Raw genomic sequence first — 26,639 nt, 5'->3', positions numbered from 1 at the left:
CTTTACTTCTTCAATTACTGCTCCCACAGCAATTCAACTCAAACACATTTTTTATTCTTTTTTAAAAAAACTTGGTAACACTATTTTTTTCCTTCTAGTCTCCCTGGAAGATTACAACAAACGTAGGGGTAGCATAGTTTGAAAATAACAGAAAAATGCCTCTGAACTACCAATGTCCACAATACTCTGTTTTTATGTAGCCCTGTATCACACCCCTTGTCCAATCGGGGCTGACCCCTGTCCATAAGAGGGACCCTAGCTGACTCCCAAATCCTCTTTCTTTGGCTGGCGACCAACATGTAAATCAACTGCAACAGTCAACTTGAGCCAACATAAGCAAAACTGCAATAGCTCCACCTCGCCGAACTCCTGGCGTAGAGGTGATGTCGCTGAACTTTCACCCACAATCTCCATCCTGTCTACAGTCTGTACTCATGTCTGCTTCTGATCTCCCCCTGAAAGTAATGGGAGACGTGATCATAAGGGTGGGTCTTTACTCAACACAATATCATAGTACAGTTCATGCGATAGTCATCACCCGGGAGGGTGGGATATAATGCTCGCCTCCTTGTCTTTTATAGAATCAAGACTGCCTGAGCTGTAAGCCTGGACAATCTTCATTCTATGGCAAGGTGGAGGCGAGCATTATGCTTGTTCAAAGTCGTTAATGGGCTTAAAATAGAAGGTCTTAAAAGTATGTTCTTTAGACCAGTCGGCTGATTTCATAATATACTGCAAAGACATGCCTTCTGCAAATGCGCTGGATGCCATCGCCCCCCTTGCTGAATGTGCGCCAAACTGTGACAAATCTACTCCAGCCCAATGCATAACTTCTCTAACCCATCTCGCAATAGTGGCTGCAGCTACTGCGTGGAAAGGTTTTCTGTGCACAATTAGTAACTGTGTCACTCCCCTAGGCCTCAAAGCGGCTGTAGCTGCTTCATAATCTTTGATGCACTGCGCCACACATAGCTAAGCATTATCTGGAAAATATGGATACGAAATAACAGAGGAGTCAGACTTTGTTCTATTCGCAATGCTGAAGGCTACTCCATCTGGGTAGAACATCTTCCTGTCTATTTCTAGTGCTTTTACAATTGAAACTCTTCTACACGCTATGAGACATAAGAGCATTGCTAGCTTCCTTGATGATTGGGATCCCTATTGTCCAGCCAGGAAATAAATAACTGAAAAACTGAGCGTACATCCCATAGAACTGAGTACTTGGGTTCTGATGGCTTCTTTATCTTCACTCCTTTCAGAAGCAGAATCACGGTGTGGTGCTCTCCTATCGGATGCCCTTCCACCTTGTCATGGCCTGCCGATATTGCAGACCTGTAAACCCCCATGGTTCTGTAGGCACAGCCCTCGTTGAATCTCTGCGCTAAGCAATTCAGCATGTGTACTAAAGGGGCTGAAATGGTATCAGCATTGATGGTTGCACAGTACGACCACCGATCCCAAGTGGCACCATAGCTCCTAACGGTGGAAGGCGCCCATGAGCTCCTAATACAGTCTGCAGCGAGCTGCGAAATGCCTGGCAACTCCCAACGTTGCCCGAAACCCTGCATGCCAGCAACGTCAGTGTGCCCTCCGCTATGAGCGGGTGGAACTGCCCGTTGGGACTCTGCAGGAGGTACACTTTGTGCGGAATCACTCTCTGAAAATCTGTAGAAAGTTCCATAACCACTGGAAACCACAGCTGTGACTTCCACATCGGCACTACGAGCACTAGCTCCGCTTGCTCTCTCCTCACTTTCGCTAACACTCTCGTCAGCATGATAAATGGGGGAAACGCATAAAGGACTCCTCCCAACCACTTTTGGAGGAAAGCGTCTGTCCCTGCTGCTTCCGGGTCTATCCTCCAGCTGTAGAACTTGGGCAACTGGGAATTGAGCCTAGTGGTGAACAGGTCCAGATCTAACGGACCCCATAGATGCTGGACACTGTTGAAGATGGACGGGAGTATCCTCCAATCACTGGAGTCTACCAGATATTGTGAATTCCAGTCCGCTACAATGTTCTGAGCCCCTGGTAAATATTCTGCTGAAACTGATATCTGCTGGCTCAAGCAATGATGCCAGAAATCTTCTGCTAACTCAGCCAGCATTCTGGAGGAGGTTCCGCCCAGTTTGTTTATATACCGGACTACTGAAATGTTGTCCATCTTGAGAAGGACACAGCAGTTGGCTCGGTCTCTGGTTAATGCCCTTACTGCGAAGGAACCTGATAAAAGCTCCAGACAGTTTATGAGGAGCTTGAGCTCCTCTTGTGACCATTTCCCCCACTCTGTCGGTCTCTGCATTGGGCCCCCCACCCTGCTCGGCTGGCGTCCGATTCTACTACTAAATCTGGGGTATCTCTGAAAATTGCTCTGGCGTTACAGGCTTCCATGTTCTGCAACCACCAATGGAGTTCTGTCACAGCTTCTTGGTCTAGAACACTAGCTGATGATAGCCAAGCCCCCCTCTAAGGTGTCGGATTTTCAGCCTTTGGAGGGCCCTGTAGTGTAAGGGGCCTGGAAAGATTGCTTGAATCGAGGCTGCTAGGAGGCCCACTATGCAGGCCAGATTGCGAATCGAAATAACCTTCTTTGCTATCACTAACCTCAGTTCTTTCCGGATTGCCCCCACTTTCTGTACTGGTAACTCCAGTACTGCTTTCTTGGTGTCTATCATGAAGCCTAGGAATTCTATTCTCTGAGCAGGGTGAAGATATGACTTCTCGGAATTGATGATGAAGCTGAGGGACGTTTTTAGGGTGCATACCCAATCTGCTTGGCTCCGCAGCTGAGCCACGCTCTGGCCCAGAATCAGTATGTCGTCCAGGTATATTATAATCCTTATCCCTCTCTCGCGGATGGCAGCTGCCACGGGGCGCACAAGCTTGGTGAAGGCCCACGGGCGGATGCTAGCCCCAAAGGGGCCTCCCACTGGAATCGTAGATATCTCCGGTGCTGTTCTGCAATAGGTATTGTTAGGTAGGCGTCCTTGAGATCCAACCGGATGAGTCAGTCTCCTGATCTGAGAAGATCTCGAAGGAGATGAATCCCCTCCATCTTGAAGTGCCTGTACACTACCCACTCGTTCAGACTCTTCAAATTTATGACTGGCCTGACCTTCTCTCCTCTGTTTACTAGAAACCTGTTGCTGATAAAGCCTGGCTCCTCCAGTGTCTCTTTTTCTATAGCCCATTTGGCAGCTAGGACGCATAACTCGCTGAAGAACTGTGCTCTTTCGCTCTGAGATTTGAACATCGGGGTCGACGCTCGTGTCTGTGAGGGGGTACCTATGAACTCTAAGCGCATACCTGACACTGCCTGCAACACCCATGCACTGCTGGATAATTCGCACCATGCTTGTAAAAACTCGGCTGTCCTGCCCCCTACTGTGCAGGGAAACATCATAATACTCACCGCTCGGTGCACCCTGTTGCCTGTAGGCTCCTCTCCCCCTTCTGTTTCTTAGGAAACAGCTTCTCGCTGGGAAGAAGTTGTCTTGCTGTCGTGTTTCACAGTAGTGAGACCTCTGCCCCTGGGGTCTTCTATTAGAGATGAAGCGACCGGACGTTCGACCCCTCTGGCGTCCGGTCCTGGAAATAACACGTCCGGGGAAAACTCTCCTGATGGAGCTTTGAGCTTTCTCCAGGGCAGAATAGGTTCCCACGAAGTGGTTCATCTCTTTGGCGAAAGCGTCTCCAAATGGCATGCCCTTCGCTCCCTCTCCTGCTTCATGAGATGAGAGGTCGCTTAGCTTACTGTCTATCTTTAACAGGACTCTGCGCCTCCTCTCTGAAGAGAGCGCACAGTTTGCATTCCCCAATAAACTAAACATACTGCGGGTTGTGCCCAGTTGGCTAGTATCTGGGGAACCACCGGAGTGCCTGTGTCTATGGCCCTCTCAGCTAAATCCATTATTTTTGCGAGGGGCCCGGATAGGTCCAACAGCTTGTCCTGGCAACCTCGCCATGCTCTGTCCACCCCTTTTCTCACATCCTTGTAGGATTTTGTTACAAAGGTGACCATTTTAGGGTCGAGGTCTGGGTTGTCCGCTACTTTGCCTGGTAACTCCGGCCTGGGGCATTCTGCTTGCATCTTAGATCTTATCTCTCGGTCGAGAGGTTTTCTGATGTGGAGAGTCATATACTGGGCGACTTTGGGTGACGGCACCCAGTCCGTTGACCTAGGATGCCTTATTGCCTCTGGATCGAACATGTCTCCCAGGGGTTCCTCATCTGGGTGCTGATCCTGTGGCTTGGGTTGGTGAGGGATAATTTCCTCTTCTCCGCTTTCGTCATCTGTTGTGTACCCGGCATCCTCTTTATCCCCTGGATTGTACACCCCTGGGGCAGGGGATCGAGAACCTGGCACTGTTGCCCTTTTCAGAAAAGCTTCTTTTAGCCTGCTCACTGGGTCAACCGGCTTTTGAGGTATCAAGACTACCCTCTGATCAACACCAGAATTGGGGTGTCTCGCTGAGGTCCCCTCGCCAGGGCTAAGTGCCCTCTTCTTCTTGGACTGGTCTTGCTGGGCTCTTTTCTTATTAAGCATGGCCTCAAGATGGTCAAGCCTTTGGGTAAGAGGGAGAACCCCCTCCGAGACTGCCTGGAACAATGAATCCCCTTGGACTTTTTTAAAACTTAAACTGAGATCTTGGTCCACCTTTGTGAGTTTCTCCACCCATTCCTCTGATGACCACTCTGGGGACGTGGACCCGGATCCGGGCTCACTGTATTGTGCCACGTTAATATAGAAAGTGGGACTTCAGCGTTGTCTATACTTTCTGTATAGACTTTAAGTGAATATATATATATATATTTTTATTTTTTATTTGCCCAGGTACTTTACTGCCCACACGACTTCCACTACAGCAATGTTCCGAGGCAGAGTTCTGCCAGAGCTCTGCTCTGTGCTGACAGAGCTTCGTAATCTTCCGCGTTCTGATTGTGCCGCGCAGCACCTCTCTCTCATTTGTTTCCTGAGAAGAGCGGTTCCGCGCGGCACGAAGTGGCTGCTGGGGCGAGCCTGCCCGCCCCAGGTATCCCGCTGGGTCCTAAAGGCCCACGGGAGGGCCATTCGATGAGCGCCCGTGTCCAACGGACTGAGGAGGCGGGGCGGGGGGCCCTGTGAGAGCACGTTCGATCACGGCTCCGACCCGGCTCCTCTAACTTTATTTAAATGAAAAGAAAAAGGACTGTGGGGTTGCGGCAGTGATGAAGGGAGCGAGGGAAGCTCCTCCACCGAAAATAATACGACACGGGACGAATATCAATCAGCGTACCTAACTGGGAAATCCCTCGTACGCTTGCGCTCGTATTTCTTAAATACAAATATAGATAGAACGCTAAAGCGTGCTGCGCTTCACACTAATTAACCATAAGAACAATTTATTCACACATTACTCCATAATATAATGAAGAGGGTACAGAGCTCAGGGAGCAGCAACAAAGAAAGAGGATTTCGGAGTCAGCTAGGGTCCCTCTTACGGACAGGGGTTAGCCCTGATTTGACAAGGGGTGTGATACAGGACTACATGAACACAGAGGATTGTGGACGTTGGTAGTTCAGAGGCATTTTTCTGTTATTTTCAAACTATGCTACCCCTACGTTTGTTGTAAGCTTCCAGGGAGACAGGAAGGAACAAAGGAGGGTTACCAAGTTAAAAAAAAAATGTGTTTGAGTTGAATTGCTGTGGGAGCAGTAATTAAATAAGTAAAGCATAATGCTCGCCTCTGTCTTGCCATAGAATTGGCAGCCGGCATAAGAACAGCATTTACAGCTATTAGAACACCAACCTGTGAATGGCACAATCATAAAATTGACTTGGTGGATGGGTGTCTAGCAGACAGCATCACACAAAGAACCTCCTCAGAACGATCTCAATCCTGGTACCTCAGGATTAAGGCCTACACGTATTTTTGATGCTTAAAAAGCATTTTACTAGGTTGGGTGTAAGTTGGTATTCATAAATAAGATTGCCGCTTAAACATAAGTGACAGTAATCTTTTGTATATGTATCCTAGAGTGCGGTATCGAAGAATGACACTATGTCCAATACCCAGGCTTGCGTGCCGAGTTAGCAGCATATAGGGTTAGGAATTCATTCAAGCTATCATAAGCATATGGTTTTCCTGCATTGAAAGGACATGACATGTAGCATCTTTGGACCAGGATATTGCCAAGTTTCCAAATTCTGCTGGCCTCGGAGTATACTAATATAATTATATAATGTTCCCTCGCACCATCGTGGCAAACTGCATCATTGAGAATGTGGCTTTTAGGTGGTGTTCGTTACATAGGAATCAGGATGTGTAGTGAGCCCAGCACTCTTCATGAAACGAATATGGTTGAGGCACTTGTTCATTTGGAGACTAAGGTGGAGCGGTCCTTTAATCACCAGTCACTATGTTTCGCTCTGTAGCCATCTTGAAAATGATATCATGTTCAATGTGGCTTTACCTTTTTCTGGCCATTCAATCCCCACTCCATTTTAAATTGGTCACTAAACTGCTTGTTTGGAGAGGGGAGCAGCCTCAGCTGCACTGGGACATCCAGACGGAGCCTTGCTTGCAGGGTGGCTTGGCTGTTCCAGACCTACACGCTCAAAACCCTTTTCTGCTCAGCGCCATTTTCCGCCGCATTCGTTTTTGGAGTAGTTGATATGATGAGGAATATGAGGGTTGGTTCTATTTGCTCTTAATACGGGAGTGATGGGCACATATAGTCACCTCATAGCCTTGACACTGTGGAGAGTGCACATTTGGCCTGGAGGAATATTAATAGGCTGTTGCGTTAAGATGAGATCCATGTCTTGGGCTACATTTCTACAAGACACTTGCAAAACCCTGTGCACAAAATAAATGGATTTAGAAGAGGTAGCATGGAGATGTAATGAAAGGGGATACACCAGAGAAGATGTTTCCTGGGCAGAGCAGAAAGATCGCTGCATTTACTAATACTGCACTATTTTAGGATCACGACCTTACTAACAGCCTTGTGGGAAAATGTACCAGGGCTGCTTGAGGCTTGCAGCGTGTAGCAAACTGTTTCCCCAGCTACCTGTGGGTTTTCGATGATTACAACTCTATACTCACAATTGCAGGAGGATGGTCTGCCCGTGAGTCTGCCAGATAGATGTGGGGGGTGAACAGGGCCCAGAGCTAGATGAGGAGGCCTGGAAGTTAGCCCGCACTCTGCCTCAGAATATTTCCCTTAGGCCCAGGCTGTGCCCAATCCACCGCAACCAGATGTGACCCAGATGCCAAGATATTCTTGCAGCTAGAATCAATCTGCCCGGGAGATGCACATTTTTGGTATGAGATACCCAAAGTCAAATCATAAGTAGGCAAGTCATTGGGGCCGCTATCGGATGCATCTGGGTTTTCTGAGACCAGAAGGACTATCCTGTAAATTGCATCTGAAAAGGGTCTCTTAGGCTGCTGGACTGGAACAAGGACACATTTGAAAGTGTGTCTCTGTACTTAGTTTGTGCCCAAAGGCAGCCCAAGGACATTTGGACGCTCTTTAAGTCATGCCTATGTTCACTGCAACCAGACCATGAACAGGCAGAGGAATCTGTGGCCAGGTAATCATTTGGGAGGTGCAACAAACAATGATTGTGATGAAGTAAATGTATTGATTTTTGATGAAACCTGTGCTTGTGGGCGGCTTTTGGTTCTGTGGACCTTTTACTTAATTGTTAATTAATTTAATGTTTATGTAAATACAAAATTGAAAAAAGGGACAATTCTGGGTCAATACATGAAAGCTTCTTTAACAGTGCCTGGCATTCACAAGTTGGTTTTAGTAATTGAAGGTACATTAGCTTTCATAATTGCCCATACACCAATTAGCCTGCTTTAGAAGGTTACAAGGTACAAATACCTTGTTACTCTTTTTAAATCAGAAGCAATCATTATCTCCTTAAATAGGGTGTCTAGAGTAATTGACTCCACCTGCTTCTCTATGCGCATTCAAACTATAATTCTGCAAGCAGCTTGGGAAAATCTCAGTATTAATCCCACATCATGTTTTGCCTTTATAGAGGCATCATACATTTCTAATCTATTACATGAGGTAAGAGTACATATGGCTTAATAACAACAACCTAAAGTCACAGAATTCTCTGTTTTCTTTAAAAAAAAATGCAATTTAAAATAAAGCTCCTTTGCTCTGAGTATGAGACATTAATCGGTGATCTGCCTGTTTACCTGCATTATTGATTATGCTAGAAGTGTTGTCTTTATTCAGAATAGTTGAGCATATACATCTGTCTTGATGTACCCATTGATTTCCTGATTATTTCTCATCATTCACACTTATATATAGACATGTGGTTTCTGTTTCATTATTTCATCACTGGCACACGTTGCTAGGCCATGAGTACATTGTGCATCAGAGTATGAGTTTATTCCAACTATATCATCATTTAGCACTAATTAAATGGAGGATTGTGTGAATTTGGGAAACATTTCTTAAGGTTGTGTGTCAAGAATGAACTAGTTGAAGATTTATTTCGATGCTTTATTTCTCTGCTATTTTTATTACAACGCAATATATGTGATTTGTATATAGTTTGGTTAATATATTTTATATTTAACAACTTGCCTTCTTTACCGTGAATTGGGGGTTAAAATTCCTGTTTCAGATTTAATAAATCACCATCGGCGTTGTCTGTTACATCCAACATATATATAATACATTTGTTGAGTGTAGAACATTTTGTGGGGAGTGTGGTTATTGATGTACCCATTTGAGGTGATACCCAATGCATTATCTTGTCACGTCTGTTAGCCGCAGATGGGGTATTAAATCACCCCACTTCCTCCCTGGCATACACACATAGGCAGTGTGCCACACTCGCTCGGGGCAGGCGTGTGCCCAAGAATAATGTGACTGATTGCGAGTTCAGTGGTGTGGGAACAAAATGGTGGTAAAGTGGCAGGAATGGTGTTATTGCCATTTTAGTGCCACTGCTGCGCACAGACCATTTATGGGTTTCAAGAAAAAGTTTGGGAGCTACATCCAGCATTTTGCAGGAGGTATTTCCCCGCTTTAGCTGCAGAAAGGCTATCAGGTAATATTATCGCCACCAAAAATATCGCTGTACATATGGTCGTCGGGAACGGCCATAGGCGATATTTTTGGTGGGGATAATTTATGGGGTGGATGGGTGGGGGGGTTGCGGGGGTGTCCCCCGCTCCCTTTAAAAATATATGGGGGTTGCGGGGGTGTCCCCCGCAGGTTCCATGGGGTAATATCGCAGCAAAAATATGGCGAAATATTTGTATGGCAATATTTTTGCGGCGATATTATAACATGGAACCGCAAAAACCACATGAAATCGTGCTCGTGGAATTACTGCTGCGGTAGTTCCTCTAAAATCCCCATGAAACCCTATGAACTCCAGAAATGGGGATGGCCGGAGTGCCACCGGACTGAGAGGCTGTAATGATAAACATGTTTGACATTCGTTCCAACAAAATGACCGCCAAACTCATAATGAGGCTCAGAGGTCCATAGCTTTATAATTGCGCTTGGTTTGTGGCCTCGTGCTTCTATATGGCCATGGAGGTTTTTGTCATGTCTCAATATCCTAACAGTGTAGATATGGGGGTTCTTCACCTCATAATCATGGGCTACATGGATGAACACCTTCACAGCAAATGGCCTGTCCAGATCACTCGTGTTGCACAGGATGGGGAGCCCAATTGTAAAGGTTAAACTTTGCACAGGCACATATTAATATCCTTTTCGTATAATCTGTCGCATAAGAAAGTTTGAAGATGAATATTTTGTTGTCAATGTTTTTGGGCAAATATGAAAGGAGCAAAAGAAACAATGAGGCTTCAACATGGGGAATTAGACAGCAGTCGACCTTAAATACAAATATTTGCAATAGATATTTTAAGCATTAAATAGCGGTCCTTTCAAATGTGTATTCTCCAATATTGTTCAGTGTTGATAATGCACTTGTCCTGTTGCAAGGAAAAAGAATATGAATGTACTATCCCACTCCCCTCGCCCCCCACGCCCCTGATAGACCCAACATTAAATGAAGCAAGGAAGGAAAACGAACTTTTCGAAACACGATACAGAATGTGCAATCTTCACTACTCAAAACACAAGCAAACATGCTGTCGCCTTAAAGAATTACGAAAGCCCAGTTTATGCAAATGCAACATTCCAATATTCCAAGATCAAATCACCATTGAGACTGACTGGCCAGGCTCAGTTGTGCAGGAAGACTTCCCCCACCCGCAATAGCAGAGGTTCCTGGTGGATGGCTCACGAGGAAAGCGCTGATCGCCTGATTCATGGAATTATTTGCATGAAAAATGCAGATTTGCGCGCCTTTCTGCCCGAAAATCCCTCTTTGAAGTATGAGGATTTTCAGGCAGAAAGGCGCGGGGAGCAGCCAGCACTTTGCAAGTTTGACCCCAGTGGCAGTCCCTGATGCTTCTGAATGGATACATTGTGTACTATTAAATTGGGTAAATAGACCACCTGTTATTGTAGCACATGGCAGCATAAAGCGGCTGCCATGAAGTGCAAAGTTAGAACACACATTATTATTATTATTATTATTATTAATAATAAAAGTAATAATAATAATAATTGCAACAGAAAAGGTGTGACCCCCACCCCCATTGTTCATCGAGCACTTTCTAAATAAAACCAAGACATTCTCTACACATTAACCCATCTCATCCAGGTGTGGTTTACACGTTTTCACTTGATCTTTCTTCTGCAGTCAGTAATTGCATCCATAAATTAAACATACGATATATGCTCAGTCATATAACGTCATATAACTTAGGAACAAAAAGCACCCAGCTATAAAATGCCTGGAAACAGAAAATAGAATAAAGAATAAGGGCCTCATTGCATACGTGGAGATAACAGAAAAAATAAACAATATTTTAAACGACCCTTATTTATAAAATACCACCTAATTACAGGTTGGGATCGCATTGGGATGTGTACGGCACAGGGTGCATAGACAGTACTGCATGGGGTAAATAACCCATGTTTACCCCACGCTAAATATTTATATGTACCCCATGACTTTAAATATCCCATGCAATTAAAGCCAGTATTTAGGTAATATTTTAAAAATAGAGATATTTAAACCAGCACTTCATTTTATCATTATCACAAGACCTGCAATGAGTCCCAGGTCTAGTAAATGAGTGGTGGAAGTAGGTAAACATGTATCTGCCAACTCTTCAATGTTCTATGATTGCACACTCTGCATGAGGAGTGCAACACACCTGTCTGGTACAATCAGGATGGTTCCACCACACAGCCCTGTGCAGTAAAACATGGAGCTTGCCAGGGCTGTGTAATGGCCCCAGTGCCTATAATCTCTTTAACAATGATCTTCATGAGGCACTGACACTTGCTGGGGCTGATGTACCATTATTAGGGAAAACTAGAGTACCAATATTGGCATATTCTGACCATGCAGCCCTAACAGCTAGATATTCCCAATCTTTGCAAAATTCAATTTCAGTATTCAGTGCCTATATGGACCTATGCACCAACTGGCCTTAAAAATACATTTGCAAAAATTCACCAAGCCCAATTAGGTCAAGCACTAGTATTTGTCATGTATTTGTAAGAACGACAGAGAGATTATAAAGTTAAAACCCAGGATTATATGGATATTTCCTTCTTTCAAAAATTGAGTGTGAATCAGCAGATCATGAAACGATCCATAAAAGGATCGAAAGTAATATATCCATAGGTTTTAAAGATCTTTGGGGCTCAACTCATAGAGCCTATAGTCAGAGTTTACTAAGCTGGAGCCCTAGTGGTGTGCTTATTCAGAATAGACATGTGGGGATGTTGTAACCACTCACCTCTTTAGGATATATCAAATTGATTTTGTCAAAGGATATTTGGTCTTCCACCACCTGTACCGACCTTTGGTTCTCAACAAGAATTGGGGATACTACATACTGAAGATACAACAATAATTGAGCCAGTTTCTTTATGGCTGAATATAGGGAAATCAGAAAGCCATGCTATCCCAATTAATTCTTGATGACATTTGCAATAATCCTAGGAGATTTTTCTTGGATTAAATAGGTTTATTTGAATCTAAAACTAATGGTTCCTTAATCATGCTGCACCCCTTGGATAAGGGAAGGATTAATCACATAAAATGCAGGATAATCCAACTCTCAACAAAAGCTAGACAAGAGACCCATGTGTAATAGCCTACAAATAGATCGATAGATTCTGTCTCATTGAATGAAGGCATTCAACCTTACCATACTTGGCCACCATTTTTGAGCGGCCCGCGTACATTTTACAAGAGTTTGTTTCAATTGTTTTCCTATAAATGCTATTACAGGGAAATGGGGGTATTTTGACATAGTGTATATATTGTGACCCTCTTGTCCAATCGCCCGTAAAGATAGACATGTATTTCTTTTTTTCTGTGGATTGTATTGCTCGTTCGGGCCCTTAACTTGGGCAGCGATGTTGTTACCAACAGGGTCGACCTGCCGCTTCGGGGCATATCACATTTAGCACCGGCGAGTAACTACACGCAGGTGTTAAAGGCGATGCTAACATTTTTTAAACAAAGGAAAAAGGTAGCTTTACTCCGTCCTGCGACATTGCGTCGAGACAGGAGTCCATTTTCAGTGTTGATTCTGAATCAGCACTGAAGACAGACTCTTGTTACTGATGTGGCATCGCAGGACGGAGTAAAAGTATGTTTTTCATTTTTTCTCAATTTTAACTTTGCCTTAAGCACCCGCCTGCAGTTATTTGCGGCTGCTAAAGGCGGTATGGGAGTGGTGGGAGGGTACATCAGAGTGAGGGGTGATATGATATGATATGGCATTTGTAACGCGCCTATACACAAGTGTTTCAAGGCGCGACGAGGCAGGGAGGGGGGAGCAAGGGGAGACAGACGACGATCCTACTAGGCCAGGTGTCATTCAGATCACGCAAGTGCATGGGTAGGGGGGACGGGAAAAGTGCACGGGGGAAAGGGAGAGGGGAAAGTGCAGTACAGGGTTAGTAATGAACAAGATAAATAATAAGGGCCAGCTGGTGGCAAGTGCAAGATAAGTGCAGACAAGTGCTGGGAAGGGGGGCTGTAGGGATACAGAGACAGTCCCGCAGTGCAGGGGTTGCCAGGAAGGCAGTGCAGGGGAGAGTGGCTGGGCCAAGGACCGACATTAGTGAGTGGCCCAGATGCTAATTCAGTCCAGTTTCAGTGATTTAGCAGGGGCGGGGAGAGAGAAAGCAGAAACAAAGAGGAAGGTTTTGAGGTGCTTCTGGAACCAGAGATGGTTCTCCTCAAGTTTCAGGGAGGCAGGAAGGCTGTTCCAGAGGGAGGCACCTGCTGCGGAGAGAGATATCCCCCAACTCGTTGCTTGGAGAAGTGGCTAACCCTGAGGGAGTTGGAGGCGGAAGAGCGAAGTGCTCGAGAAGGAAGATATTTAGGAAGGGAGAGTTGAAGGTAATTTGGCCCCAGGCCCCAGAAGGCCTTGTGGACAATGCAGAGGGTTTTAAACTTAATCCTCGCAGCCACAGGGAGCCAGTGTAGCGATTTCAGTCCTGGAGAGATACGGTCCCTGGGCTTGAGGCCAAGGACACGTCTCGCAGTCCTGTTCTGGATGAGTTGCAGAGGGCGGAGAGTAGAGGCAGGCAGATTTAGATAGAGGCTGTTACAGAAGTCCAGCTTCGAGAGATCCAGGGCTCTGGAGACAGTTAGCTTCTGGAGGAAGGAGAGGAAAGGAAGGATACCTCTGAGGAGGTGCAGCTGGTAGTGTGACTTCTTAGAAACGTCAGAAATGTGAGGAGAGAAGGAGAGTGTGGAGTCGAAGGTGACCCCGAGGTTTTTTGCCTTGCAGGTAGGAGCAGGAAGAGGGCCAAGAGAGGCCGGCCAGAGAGCTGCAGGGAAGGAGGGAGTGGGTGTGCCGATGAGTAGAATCTCGGTCTTACTGGCATTAAGGCAGAGGTCGTTGGTGGCACACCATTCCTGGATAGCAGAAAGACAGTCAGAGATGAGGGAAGGAGAAGAGGAGGCCGAGCGTAGCCTGAAAATGAGCTGGGTATCATCCGCATAGCACTGAAAGTTGGGGCAGAGAGCAGCGATGCGGTGGGCAAGAAGTGCCAGATACTGGTTGAACAGCCAGGGAGAGAGGTTAGAACCCTGGGGGACACCACAGGTAGAGAAAAAGATGTCAGACAGGAAAGACCCCAGTTGGACCTGGGAGGGTCGATTTGAGAGGAAAGAGGTCAGCCAAGCCAGAACCTGACCAGTGATACCCAGGTTATCACGGAGACGGTTGAGCAGGATGGTATGGTTGACAGTATCAAAGGCAGTTGAGAGATGAAGCAAAATGAGAACACATGGAATGTTAGAGTCGAGGTTCGAGAGCAGGTCCTCACGGATGTTCAGGAGAGCAGTTTCCGTGCTTCTGGCAGCTCCGAAGCCAGACTGATGGTCATGAAGGCTACCAACAGATTCAGCACGGAGATTAAGCTGGGAGATGGCAAGTTTCTCCAGGAGCTTGCCCAGGAAAGGAGTGATAGAGATTGGGCGATAGTTAGCTGGGCAGGAAGGGTCGGAAGAGGGTTTCTTAAGAAGGGGGTGCACAAGGGAGTGCTTGAGAGGGGATGGGAAGACTCCAGAGGCGAAGGAGTGATTGCAGAAGTCAGCAAGGGCAGGAGCCAAGGAGTCGATGTGGTCCTTAATAGTTTTGGCGGAGCAGGGGTGGACCTGTGTTGACGAGACTTTCATAGATCGGACTTGTCTCGAAACCTCATCAGCAGAAAAAAGGGGAAAGGCAGAGAAGGAGAGAGGACGGGTGGCTGCAGAAGGGCCAGAGGATGGGCAGGGAATAGGGGGGGGAGGTGATGGGAGGAGAGTGAGGACAGGATGTCCTGAGTTTTAGAAATGAAGTGAGAGGCCAGTGCCGTGCAGAGGGCCTGGGAGGGGACAGGAGAGGTAGAGACTGCAGCGTGGTTGGCCAGCTCCTTGCAGATTTTAAAGAGTTCAGCCGAATTGTTAGATGCTGCAGTGATGCGGGCTTGGATAAGGGCTCTCTTCTTGGTGAGAACGGAGAGCCGGTATTGCCTTTGGAGTAGGCGACAGGCCAGTTTGTCAGAGGATGACCATGAAGCATGCCATTTCCTCTCGGCCACCCTGCACAAGCGTTTAAGGGTGACGAGATCCAAGTCATACCAGGAGTTACATTTGGCTTTGGGCTTCAGGCGGATTCTCATAACAGGGGCAAGGATATCAAGAGTATCAGATATAGCAGAGTAGAGAGTGGAGAGGGCTGTGTCAGGGTGGGAGTCAGCTGAGGGGGGAAGAGGGGGCGAGAAGGTGGCAGCGAAAGCCTCAACTGACACACGCTTCATGGGTCGGATGACCGAGAAGGAAGATGGCAGTGATGAGGGTGGCTTTGCCTGTGGGGTAGGGAGGGTGAGGTGGGAGGAGAGGAGAAAGTGATCACTTCAGGAGAGAGGGGTGGAGAGAGGGACAGAGAGGGGAAGGTCAGAAGAGATCAGGGCATCAAGAGTGTGCCCAGCAGAATGGGTTGGCCCAGACGGGAGAATAGAGAGTGAGAGAGAGAGTTGCAGAGGTCGCGAAAGAGTCCAGAGGGGGGACAGGAAGCATCCAGGTGGATGTTGAAGTCTCCAAGAAAGAGGAGTTGAGTGGTTGAGGACAGGAGTGAGGAGGAGAGGTCCGCCCACTCAGAGAGGAAGGAGGAGATTTGACCAGGTGGCCGATAGATAGTAGCTACGGTAAGGGAATGGCTAGGAGAGAGAGAGAGTCGGCAGACAAGACATTCAAAAGAGGAGTAGGTCTGCGTGGGAATAGCAGTGGCAGGAATCCACTCAGGGAAGATAAGGGCCACACCCCCCACCCCCAGCACAGTTGGGTCTGGGCACGGAGAGGATCTTGTAGCCGTCAGGTAGGAGTGTGTCAAAGCTGGTGACAGAGCTGGCCGTGAACCATGTCTCAGTGAGACCGAGTACGTCAAGGTCCAGTTCCTCAAGAAGGCGGCAGATATCAGAGGAATGTTTGACAGCAGAGCGAGAATTAAGAGTGGCAATGTGGAGAAGGACCGAGGGTGCACAGCCATGGGGGAGCTCCGAACATCGGCTCCCTGAGCTCCCTGATTGGCTGGTGCCCCCAACCAGGGTGCTAATACAGCAATAAGCACCCGTTCTGGGGTCTTCAATAACCGGTAACAATCCAGGGCCAAGTTATATGCCCAAGCGAAGCGAGGACCTTAACACAGGGCCCCAGTGCTGTTACTGGGCCTGCAAAACTGCTAAAACGGGTGCTTATTGCCATCCACACCCTGAGGCAAACCCTTGAGGTGCTCATAGCAATAAGAACATTTTAAAAACCTACCCGCTTTGCTTTGTTGGCTGCTGTCGGGGAGTGTCTGTCATGGAAATAGAAGGCGGGACTATTCTTGGAGCCCCTCTTCCATTTCCATTACTGAAGAAGTGGCGATGGAAACAAAGTGTTGCAGACCTGGCAGAGGCCCCATTAAAGTAAGGAGAAGGGGTGTGGAATGAGGTGCTTAAGGTGGGGTGGGAGGCAGTATAGGAGGGGGGACAGGCTTCACGAGGTGCATCGCACATGGGCGCCAAGCAGTCAGTTTGCTCTGAACCTGTGCTTGGATGGTTAGATTCAGTCTGGGTTTGGAGCAACCTGATTGGCTGACGCACCCACCAAGGGTCCTTAAAAGAAATGTTCAAATGTTCTGTGCTCACAGTTTTAAAAGTACAGGGCTTTTATCAATGTAGGCCATCTTTATCATAAATATTTTCTATTTTATCTTCATGATGCACGATAAGCCCATGTTCCTTAATATTTATTAAATACGGTGGGACAGTATCAGTAGTTAGCATACCTGCATTTTTATGTTGTGTGATTTTTATGTCTTATCGTTTTTATAATATTCTTCCTTTTTTTATGGAATGGATTGCTTTGGTTTTATGGATATATTGCCTGAAATAAATATGAACTGAACTGATTGGATGGTGTTCTTTTACTGGAAAATAAGCAATAAACATTATTCGGATTGAAGCTCACCGTATGTTAAGGGATGTCACGGGTTGTGTAGCTTCCTTCTGTTTCACATTTGACAAGTGTTTTCTCTCTCCTACAGGAATTGGATATGCATCTCAGGTGATTGTCCTGCTGCTTAATTTTTACTACATTGTTGTTCTTGCCTGGGCTTTTTTTTACCTCTTCAGCTCATTCGCCACAGAACTCCCTTGGGCCAGCTGTGGTCATGAGTGGAACACAGGTATGTCTTTGTTTCTGTCTTACTTGCTGTGAAAATCCCTGTTTCTCACATTTCCAAATCAAGAAATAGGAAACACTGTGAGTTCCTGAATTTATTGTGGCAGAAGCTGAATTTAAACTGGTGAGGCCTAAATGTACATTCCAGTGGAGCAATTCAGCGGGTTTTACCCACAAGAGGTTTTTTTAAATGACGGGAGAACATGGTGCATTTTACAGAACATTTTTAGGAAGAAAGTGGGTTAAGTAATGTAGGATTTGGAGGCTGTTTTGACGGGGATCGTGTGGCATATTGCAATGCTTCAGATATCATGTCTGCTACAGTGCACAGAAATATTTCTCTGGACAAAATTATTTATGTGACCATCAGAAAATGTTGTGTAATGGAGAAACATCGAATTCACAGGATAGTATATTTGGCCATTGTAACACAGCAGTGCCTCATACAGTTTGCACCACAACACTGGGATAATCTATATATAAAAAACCTGTAGGCATGTTTCCATACTCAGCTGATGCATTTTATCAGTGTTAGCTGGGCATGTGGAAAAGTGCACCCACTTCAAAAACAGCTATCATTACAACATACAAATACAATTGATCAGTATTAGGTTGCCCTCTGCTCTTCAAATGGCAAAGTGCACCCACTTCAACTACAGCTTTTCAACAAACAGAATGAGCATGGTTCTACGCGAGCACCTTCATCTTCCACTATCGCAAACATTCAGAATAGTTTCAAGATACTTCTTTACACCCCCTCTTCTCTTCACACAGGGCGCAGTGGTTCCAGATTCAATGTTCATTTAATTACTGGCTCAACGTTTCAGTCTCTAAAGAGCGAAACGCTGTAGGATAAATGCTTCCTCACAAGCTAAAACCAAAAGTAAATGCTGTAATAATGCTACTGGGCAATTTTATGCCATCATGGGGACTCTGCAATGGAACAAGGCTGACAATTACGTGTCTACAAAGACACATCATAGAGGCCCATTTGATCGACGGAACTTAGATACTGTTCTTATACCGCACATACCACTCATTCCATTGGATAGGTTTAGCCTTTTCAATGACCATTAATAAATCACAAGGACTTACGTCCCCTTCCTGGAAGTGGTCGGTTGTAATTCCGATATTTAAGAAGGGGTGCAGAAGTGACCCTATGAATTACAGACTGATATTGACCTTTAAGATATGTTAGAATGGCATATGTTACGCCGGGAACAGTTAGTATCACTTATAAACAATATGCCAGTAGTATCTACAGTAGTTTTAAAGGTGGTGGAATGTTTAAAACATGCATTTTAAATACTGTCCAGTAGATATAACATGCATCTTTGTTCCCATGCAAGTTAATGAGTTGTCCGTTACCTTCAGAAGATGAACATGTTAGTTTCAAAACGGTCATTTCAATATTGCTCCATTGAAGCACACCAGTGTGCTAGTTAGCACATTACCTCTGAAATATTGATCAGTAGATTGCCTACAAAAAGTGTTCATATCAGTTTCAACTGTGCTGTGCTATTGTTACCCTAGTTAAGTATGTTCAGTCTTTGGGAGCGTTCTTCTGGTCTCCCAAGATAGATATCAGTCTTCTGGTCTCCCAAGAGGGATGAGAAATGGCTCAGGTAGACTCAAATGACAACACCGAACTGTCTCAACTCTCTGCAGTCAGAGTACTGACTTGCTGAATTTATCAGCCTTTTTTCATTCTTGTTCTAAGGCCGGTTGTTGGAGGACACTCTTAGACGTCTCCCAGCCAGGCAAAGCTCACCAGCAGTGACATTCCTGAAGAGGCAGGGGAAGTCATGCTTCCCGCCATCCATGTTACTACACATCAACAAGTAAAGCCTCATACAAGATAGTAGCCCCTTCTGCTTAAAGCAACATGCACTCTGTGACATCCACACAAACACACATTAGGCTGAATTAGACGACATCTTCACAGATTTCATTCAGATGTCTCACACTGGGCATCACAAAACACAACCTGCAGGAGAGGTTAATAGTCCTCTCTCCCCCATTACTGGGCTGTCGGCAGCAGCAATCTACTGAGGGAGGACCTGGCTGCTCTCAACTCTGGGATGGCAATCACAGTGTAATCCATGGCACTTACATAGTCCCTCAGAGGATGATGTCCCTCTTATGTCTGCTGTTCTACTCTCGCTGTCATGATACACCATTCCAGGGCATCAGTGGTAATACGCCTAATTAAGATGGGACTTAAAAATGCACCAATAGACTGAAGGAAGTCATGAAAGCTACTTGAAATACCGTTTGTGTTATGTGTGGCTATGTGGGTCCAGCTTCATGGCCTAATTACAGCGAGAAGTGTTGTAGGATGAAGGCCCAACCAGTGCAAAAAGCACTATAGATACCACACTAAAGTAACAAACCAAGAGCTCTAGGCAAATATTGCAATGTAATAAACTTGTAACCACTAAACACGCACTGTAGTATAAAGGAAGGAAACATTGAGAAAATAGAATTAACAATTTTTTTATCAATGGCAATTGGGTCAAAAACAGTCTACGGAAAAAAAACATTTTGTTGGGGCGGTCAATAACAGTTCATGAAAGTCTATAAAATCAGGGGTAGAGTGAGGCACGACTGAACTAGGCTGTCCCAAACTAGGCGAAGGGCCCGGTGTAAAACGTTATTCGACACCTAGTCAAACTTCTGAAGCTCAAAGCAAGAAAATTGGGTGGTTGAAAAGGTTTATATCCAAGGTGTGCCCCAGAGACCAAGCTGAGGAGCCCTGAGTGAAAGCTGCTTGTGGTGTAGAAAAGGTTCTAGGTGCAAAAGTCCACCTGTAGAGACCAAAACGTTATGCCAGGATGTCAAACACATGTTGTAATGTTGGCTAATAGAGGGAGATCCACTTTGGAGCTAGTGTTTGTAGTCCTCAAGCCCAACCTATGTGAACAAACATACAAACACTGCTGCATGTAGCAAACATAGAAATGCTATCCCAATGGACACACTCTTCATTTTACACAAATGTTTTGATGTTTCATGGTTAGTTCTTTGAGTATGGTGATTATAAATTGTGTTTTGTCTGTGGGCTTTGATCACGGGCAGTACTGTGCGGGAGTTCCACAATGTCGGGCTTGGCTTGTGAGACCCTTGTATAGTTCACAAACCTTACTGTATATCATTATCTATATGCTAATAACAAACAACGTTTGTATCAGTCAGTGTGAATAGGCCATCAGGTTTAGTGATGGGTGCAGACATGGGACCAGTCTGCACTTCACAAATTTCAATACTGGCTGGGCCAACTCCAAATCTCATTCTCCTTTGATCAATGAAATGAGTACTATTGAAATAAATATTAAAACCTATTATAACAGTGTCGGAAGCAAGAAGTAAATTGCATGAGCCATATACAAACACAATAATCTTATTGGTGCCCTGTTATGTGTGTGTGTCAGTTATTCAGAACTCAACTAATAGAACTCTTGATCCTTGCCGAATTGCAAAGACATTGTGCCTCATGCCAGATTTGCCGGTCCAGAAATCAGGTAAACTCACCGGCACCCTTGTTTACGGGTTTTACGGGTTTGCCTGCTGTAGCCGCTGTGCCCGACAGGTCTCACCCTGCCGGGCACAGCGGTCACGGTAAGCAAAGCCGTCACGGAAGCACTAGCGCTGTTAACAATGGTGCCGGTGCTTCTGTGTCCCCACTTCCATAGAGTCCTATGGGACTTTTATGCTTTTTATGGGACTCTATGGGAATGGGGATTAACAAAATGACCAGCGCCTAACTTCCTGGCCACCGGACTTGTAATAGCCCGGTGGCACTGGGAAGTCAGGAGCCGGTATCTTTTTAAGTGTCTGGCAGCAACCCACCGGTAGCACCAGCAGGGTTACCACTGGACCCGTAATGAGGCCCATTGTCTTTGCAGTGGGCCCTCATACTTAAGTACATTTTCATTTTTTCACTGTACAACATTTTTGTTTGTTCAACCCACTGCATAAATGAATTAAATCAAGTAAAATTTTGTTTTAGTAGCGATGCTGACTTGGAGAGGACAGCACTGCAAATAAAACAGAAATTTGTCTGCTACATTATTCAAGTGATTGATTACCTGTGGCAATTAATCAGGTGAAGGGACACACTGAATGGAAATTCATACAATAACAATGGAAGATTGGGAAACATGAGCTGGGGTCATGTGCTCACCAATGGGACATTAACAAATGAGATTACATGAGATTGATAAATTCCTTTACTAAATACTTGCAGAATCTTGATCTAGAGTTAAACACTTCCAAATCCACAAAAGTTTAAACATAACTTTACGTGGCAATCTAATAGCTGCAAACTGGGACTAGTCACCAGCTGGAAGTACTTAGGCATCATGATTCGGGCTCCGAATTGAGACAAGATTATGAACGTTATACGACCTTCTTTATCACCCTACTCTTCCCAACTATGAAAGGTTGATTATCTGTTGCAATAGTAATCCTGCTCAGTACGAGAGGAACCGCAGGTTCAGACATTTGGTGTATGTGCTTGGCTGAGGAGCCAATGGGGCGAAGCTACCATCTGTGGGATTATGACTGAATGCCTCTAAGTCAGAATCCCCCCTAAACCGTAACAATACCGCAGCGCTGTGGAGCCTCGGTTGGCCTAGGATAGCCGGCCTCTGGGCCGGTGCGTAGAGCCGCTCGCCTCAGGACTCAAGTGTGGACAGAAGGGGGCTACCTCTCTCGGATATGGGAAATGTTCCATTTGCACGGCTAGTATAGCTCAGAGGCAACATGCTTGTCTTGGAAGCAAGATGATGCAGAGCCACACAGGTTTGAATCAATTATAATATAATGGTCCCTTTGCTAAAGCTATTCATGGGTAAAACAGTTCCTTGCAGTATCTACAGTGTTGAGATTGCATGTGCCAATATTGATTGGTTAAGAAATAGACCAATGAAAACATGCCCTCGACCTTCCATCTGTTGTTCCTATGGCAGTTCTAAGGTATGAATTAGGCCTGTGATCCCTACAAGCTCTTGTAGATTGGCAATCACTGTTGCTACTTTACACGATAATGAGCACTTCCTCGTGCTCTTCTTTTAACTGTTCTTAAAGAGGTTCCATTAAATAAAGCCAGTCCTACTTTAAATAATTGGGCACTCAAATGCATGGGAATTTTGGATATGGTTACAAGATTGTATCATTACCCTAGAGAGTGCTAAAAGTTATAAACGTTTTAAGAATTGTATATTTATTGAAACACCTTGGGACACAGTTTTACCCTATTTATCAAAATTCCTCAGTAGATTGTGAGTCATCAATTTGTGAGACTATGCCGCATTTAATTACCAACTAAGGAGGCGATGGCCGCTCGAGGAAAGTTTCCTAGACATCTTAGAGTTTGTAGATTTTGGCAAAGACATTGTGTTGTTGAGACATTGGAGCATATTTGTATTTAATGTCCTAAACTGGATGACATGCGCTGTACATATTTTACCCCTTTATGTTTATAATTGTGTTAGGCTTTCATCTCCCCACTTTTCGTTGCGAATCTTTAGTGGGAAGAACACTTATTTAACCATTTCGGCGTTAAGATTTATTTCTACTCTATTGGTTAATTCTTGATTTTTAAATTATGTAAATACACTTCATCTTTTTTTTAAAACACAAAATCAGGTGCCCATGTTTAAATGGATGAGTCTGCAATAATGCCAACAAAGCATGTACATCAATACACCACATCAATACACCATAATATAGGAAAAGGGATTGTGGTAAAACATGTCAGCACTTGTCTATCAGGGAACATTGTACATGCAAATAAATGGCCCATGTTTTACATACATATAACTAACATAGAAAGCATGTGTGTACATAACTCGGATATCAGAATCACCGGTTCCTGACAGGTCTAGGCTCTTCAAAGAATCATCACACACCATCGTGCGACAAAAAGTTTAAGTGTTAGAAAATTCAAAACACGCCCAAACGGGGGCATTGTAACTTTCAATTGTAAATAAAGAATCGTCTTGTAACCATACACTTTCTAGGTTGGGCCTTTGATGAATAAATGCACAATTGGATTTTACATGCTTCATTTTAATTGAAAATGTAATTACTTCATGGCCATAACACATTATACTAAGGGAGTCATACAAACTAAAATGGTATGGGGTATTTCAATTGCCATATGGTGATATTATTGACTATAGCACAGTTTCTTTTTAAAGGAAATAGGACAATGCAAACACTATTTGTAACTGACGACTTTGACTCCCACCACATCAAACATTCCGTGGTGGCTGTCACTAAAACGCGGATTCTCCCCACTCGAGAGCGCTACTTTTACTCCCCTCCACAATGACTCTGTTATCTTCTACCCTTTCCCTCAAGCAGCCGAGAAAGGCAATGGAGTTGGCCTGATAATCATTGATGCCATACCGACAGCCACTCTTACTCTCCATGACTTTTCTCCCTCTTTTTTCATACCATATGTCTGTCCAAAATCGCGCTCCTACTTCTCTGACTATCCTACTCAGATGCCGCCCACCCAGCACCCACCATCTCTTCTTCACTGAGCTTCACTTACTGATTGGAACTCTCGAGTCTAATGTCCCAATGCAGTGACCTTTTGTCATTACTCATTATTAACCTTTATTCGGCAAAAGCCTTTTAGGTACAACATGCACAAAATACAATCGATAACAGAATGTTACAGTTGATAAAATCATAAAATTATTTTGCAAGAATAACAATGTATTCAATAGTTAAAACATTCCAAAATGGATTTGTAATCAGCTGAATTATCATGTCTTAGCATTATTCATGGCTCAAGGTGCTAAAGCTTAGCCACATTCCCTGAGTCAATTAAGCTCCCACACTTTGCAGTGTTTTTTTCTCTCCTCAGCCAGGCCCAGTGAACATATTTAGAGACAAAGTAGGCCACAGTGAGATGAACAGTTGTTCTACAAAACCGTAATACCATTATGCTTATCCTGGGTCAACACACATCTGACACCATCTCTCATTTTCAGGCATCTCTCATTCACAGACATCAGTCATCTTCTGGCATTAGCAGCCCATGTTGTGTGACAGTTTTTAGGTTAAAACCTTTCACTTCAGGTCCCTTGGATGGGCCACTTGCTGTACTTAAGTGTTACTGGCAGAGAGGTTATACCTCTAGATGTACAATGTAGTGCTGTAGACTGGGATGTATAAGTGTATACTTGAATGCCTGTAGATGTTGGTTCCCTGTAGGTTACTGGCTTGCCTACAGATGCATGCTGGCCGCTGATGAGAGACGCATGCAGGTGAGAGATGGCTGTGGATAAAAGATGCCTACAGATGCATGTTGCTTGCAGGTGAGAGATGCCTGCAGATGACAATGCCCGCAGATGTGTGTTGCCTGCAGGATTGCAAAGCCTGCAGAAGTATAGTGACAGAAGGTCATTACAAGGTAGCCTTGGCAGTGTGTGACTGCTCTTGTGTGTATGGAATTGGTAGGGATTCTGTATTCTCTTTATGTTCAGTGTTGTTTTGTCAGGTTTATCAATGGCCATGTGTTGTCAACCCTACCGTTTCTGTTGGTATTTTGTCTTGTCTAAGTATTCTGCATTTGTGGGTGAGTGACACACAATTTCCTCTGATCTAATGCTATGGCAACTAGTACTTCCTCTTATTTTATTCTTCTACTCAGCAGGGTACTTCTTGCATTTAAGTGGGTCGGTATTGTTTCACCTTTTGCAGTGCAAATGTATTCCATTGTAAGAGGGAGGGTGTATGGTGATGTTTGCATCTATGCATGTGATTGAGCTAAAGGTTTGCATGCATAGAATCGATGATGTATTGATACATGGATGTTTTGTGTTTGATGCATGCATGTAGCATGTGAAGGTTCTGGAATGACTGTCTATATTTGAAATGAGAGACTGACATGGATGGATGTGCCACTGTTCTGCTATACGCTACGCTGTACATACTGTACCTGATAGGCATGTACTTATCTGCTATTGCCACTTATCAGCTGTGAAGCAGCCCTTGTTGTGTTGGCCATGCATCATTGTTAATCCTGCCATCATCAGAGATTATCTCAACCTCACTAACATGACCACGGCTCCCTGACTGCAGCAGGACTCTACTTTCTTTGAGGTCTCTTTGGTCAATCTATGGAACCTTCCCGACTACAACCATGTAAACTCTCCTTACCTCTACTTCCTACGAACCACAGTTCACTTTCTCTATTGATCCCTCACAATCTGACCCCCCATTCATACATTTCACAATTTCTGCCTCTCCTCACCTTCTCTGCCCTCTTTCACCAAAACCTGAGTGTATGGTCCTCTAGCTTGACCAAGTCTGGCCCTCCCTCCAAGCTCTCTCTTTCCCACATGCTCGAAACTGCTCTGACTTCCCTGTTTAAGCAGCAATACTTGTTTTTTTCTTCACTCTCATTCTGCGAGACCCAACCATGGATCTCCCCAGCCATCCAAATGTTGAGTACAGCCATGCATCTTCACCTGCTTTGCTGCTGCAGAACTTCATCCCCTGCTCTCCCAATGATCTATCAGGTCTCTCTCTCCTTACCCTCAATACTGCTCTAGACTCTGCAAAAAATGTTTACCGTCTCAATGTTATAGGTTCCCTCATCTCCCAACCTCACACACTGCCCTGAACCTTGCTGATTAGTGTTTGTCTCCCACTTTCCCTCCAAAATCACAAAAATAAGGAACACCCCATCCACCTTCCTAATTCTCCCCCTCTTCCTTCACTACACCACCCTCAATCTCATTTCACTCTATCCAATTTTACTTCTCTCCTGCCTGTCCTGATGAATTGTCACCCATCATCTGCTGAGACAACCCATGCAGCTTTTCTGTTGACCTCTTGGAACCCAAAGAATTCAAAGAGCTTACACCACATATCTCCTCCCTTTTCAGCACTTCGCTATCAATTGGCAACTTCTGAGAACGTAACAAGGTGACCATGGTCATACCCATCTTAAAAATACCTACTGCTGACAAGAATAATTCCACATTGTGTCATCCCATCTCCCTTCTACCTCAACACTGTCAAATCATTGTGCATATCGTATTCAAACACATCACAAGCTACCAGAAGACAAGTGCACTGTGTGACCCCCTTCAAAATGGTTTCCACAGCTGACTTAGATGACTCTCGCTCAGGTCCCCAACTTTCTATTCTCAGGTCACAACTCTCAGTTCTTGCTGTTCTCCTTCTACTCAATCTCTCTGCAGCTTTCAACCCCGTGGATCATCCTTTACCCTCCAAACTATTTTCTCTCTTGACCTAATTTACTTCATACACAAATGGGTGCACTCATTTCTCCCTCACCACTATTTCTTCATCACC

The 26,639-nt window shown here is 45.0% G+C and overlaps 1 protein-coding gene across 2 annotated transcripts in view; it reads left to right on the top strand.

The window, feature by feature from the left end:
- LOC138513606 (sodium- and chloride-dependent GABA transporter 2-like) overlaps nucleotides 1-26,639 on the top strand; it is a 771,005-nt gene that overhangs the window by 265,526 nt on the left and 478,840 nt on the right. For both annotated transcript variants that reach the window (XM_069628589.1, XM_069628590.1), the window contains exon 4: nucleotides 17,161-17,301. In XM_069628589.1, the coding sequence (XP_069484690.1) occupies nucleotides 17,161-17,301 (141 nt within the window). The remainder of the gene's footprint in view (nucleotides 1-17,160; nucleotides 17,302-26,639) is intronic.

Source organism: Ambystoma mexicanum, chromosome 12, assembly GCF_040938575.1.
Source record: "Ambystoma mexicanum isolate Mex_15411 chromosome 12, UKY_AmexF1_1, whole genome shotgun sequence".
In the NCBI taxonomy this organism is placed as follows: Eukaryota; Metazoa; Chordata; class Amphibia; order Caudata; family Ambystomatidae; genus Ambystoma; species Ambystoma mexicanum.
This window is presented reverse-complemented; position numbering and strand designations above follow the sequence as displayed.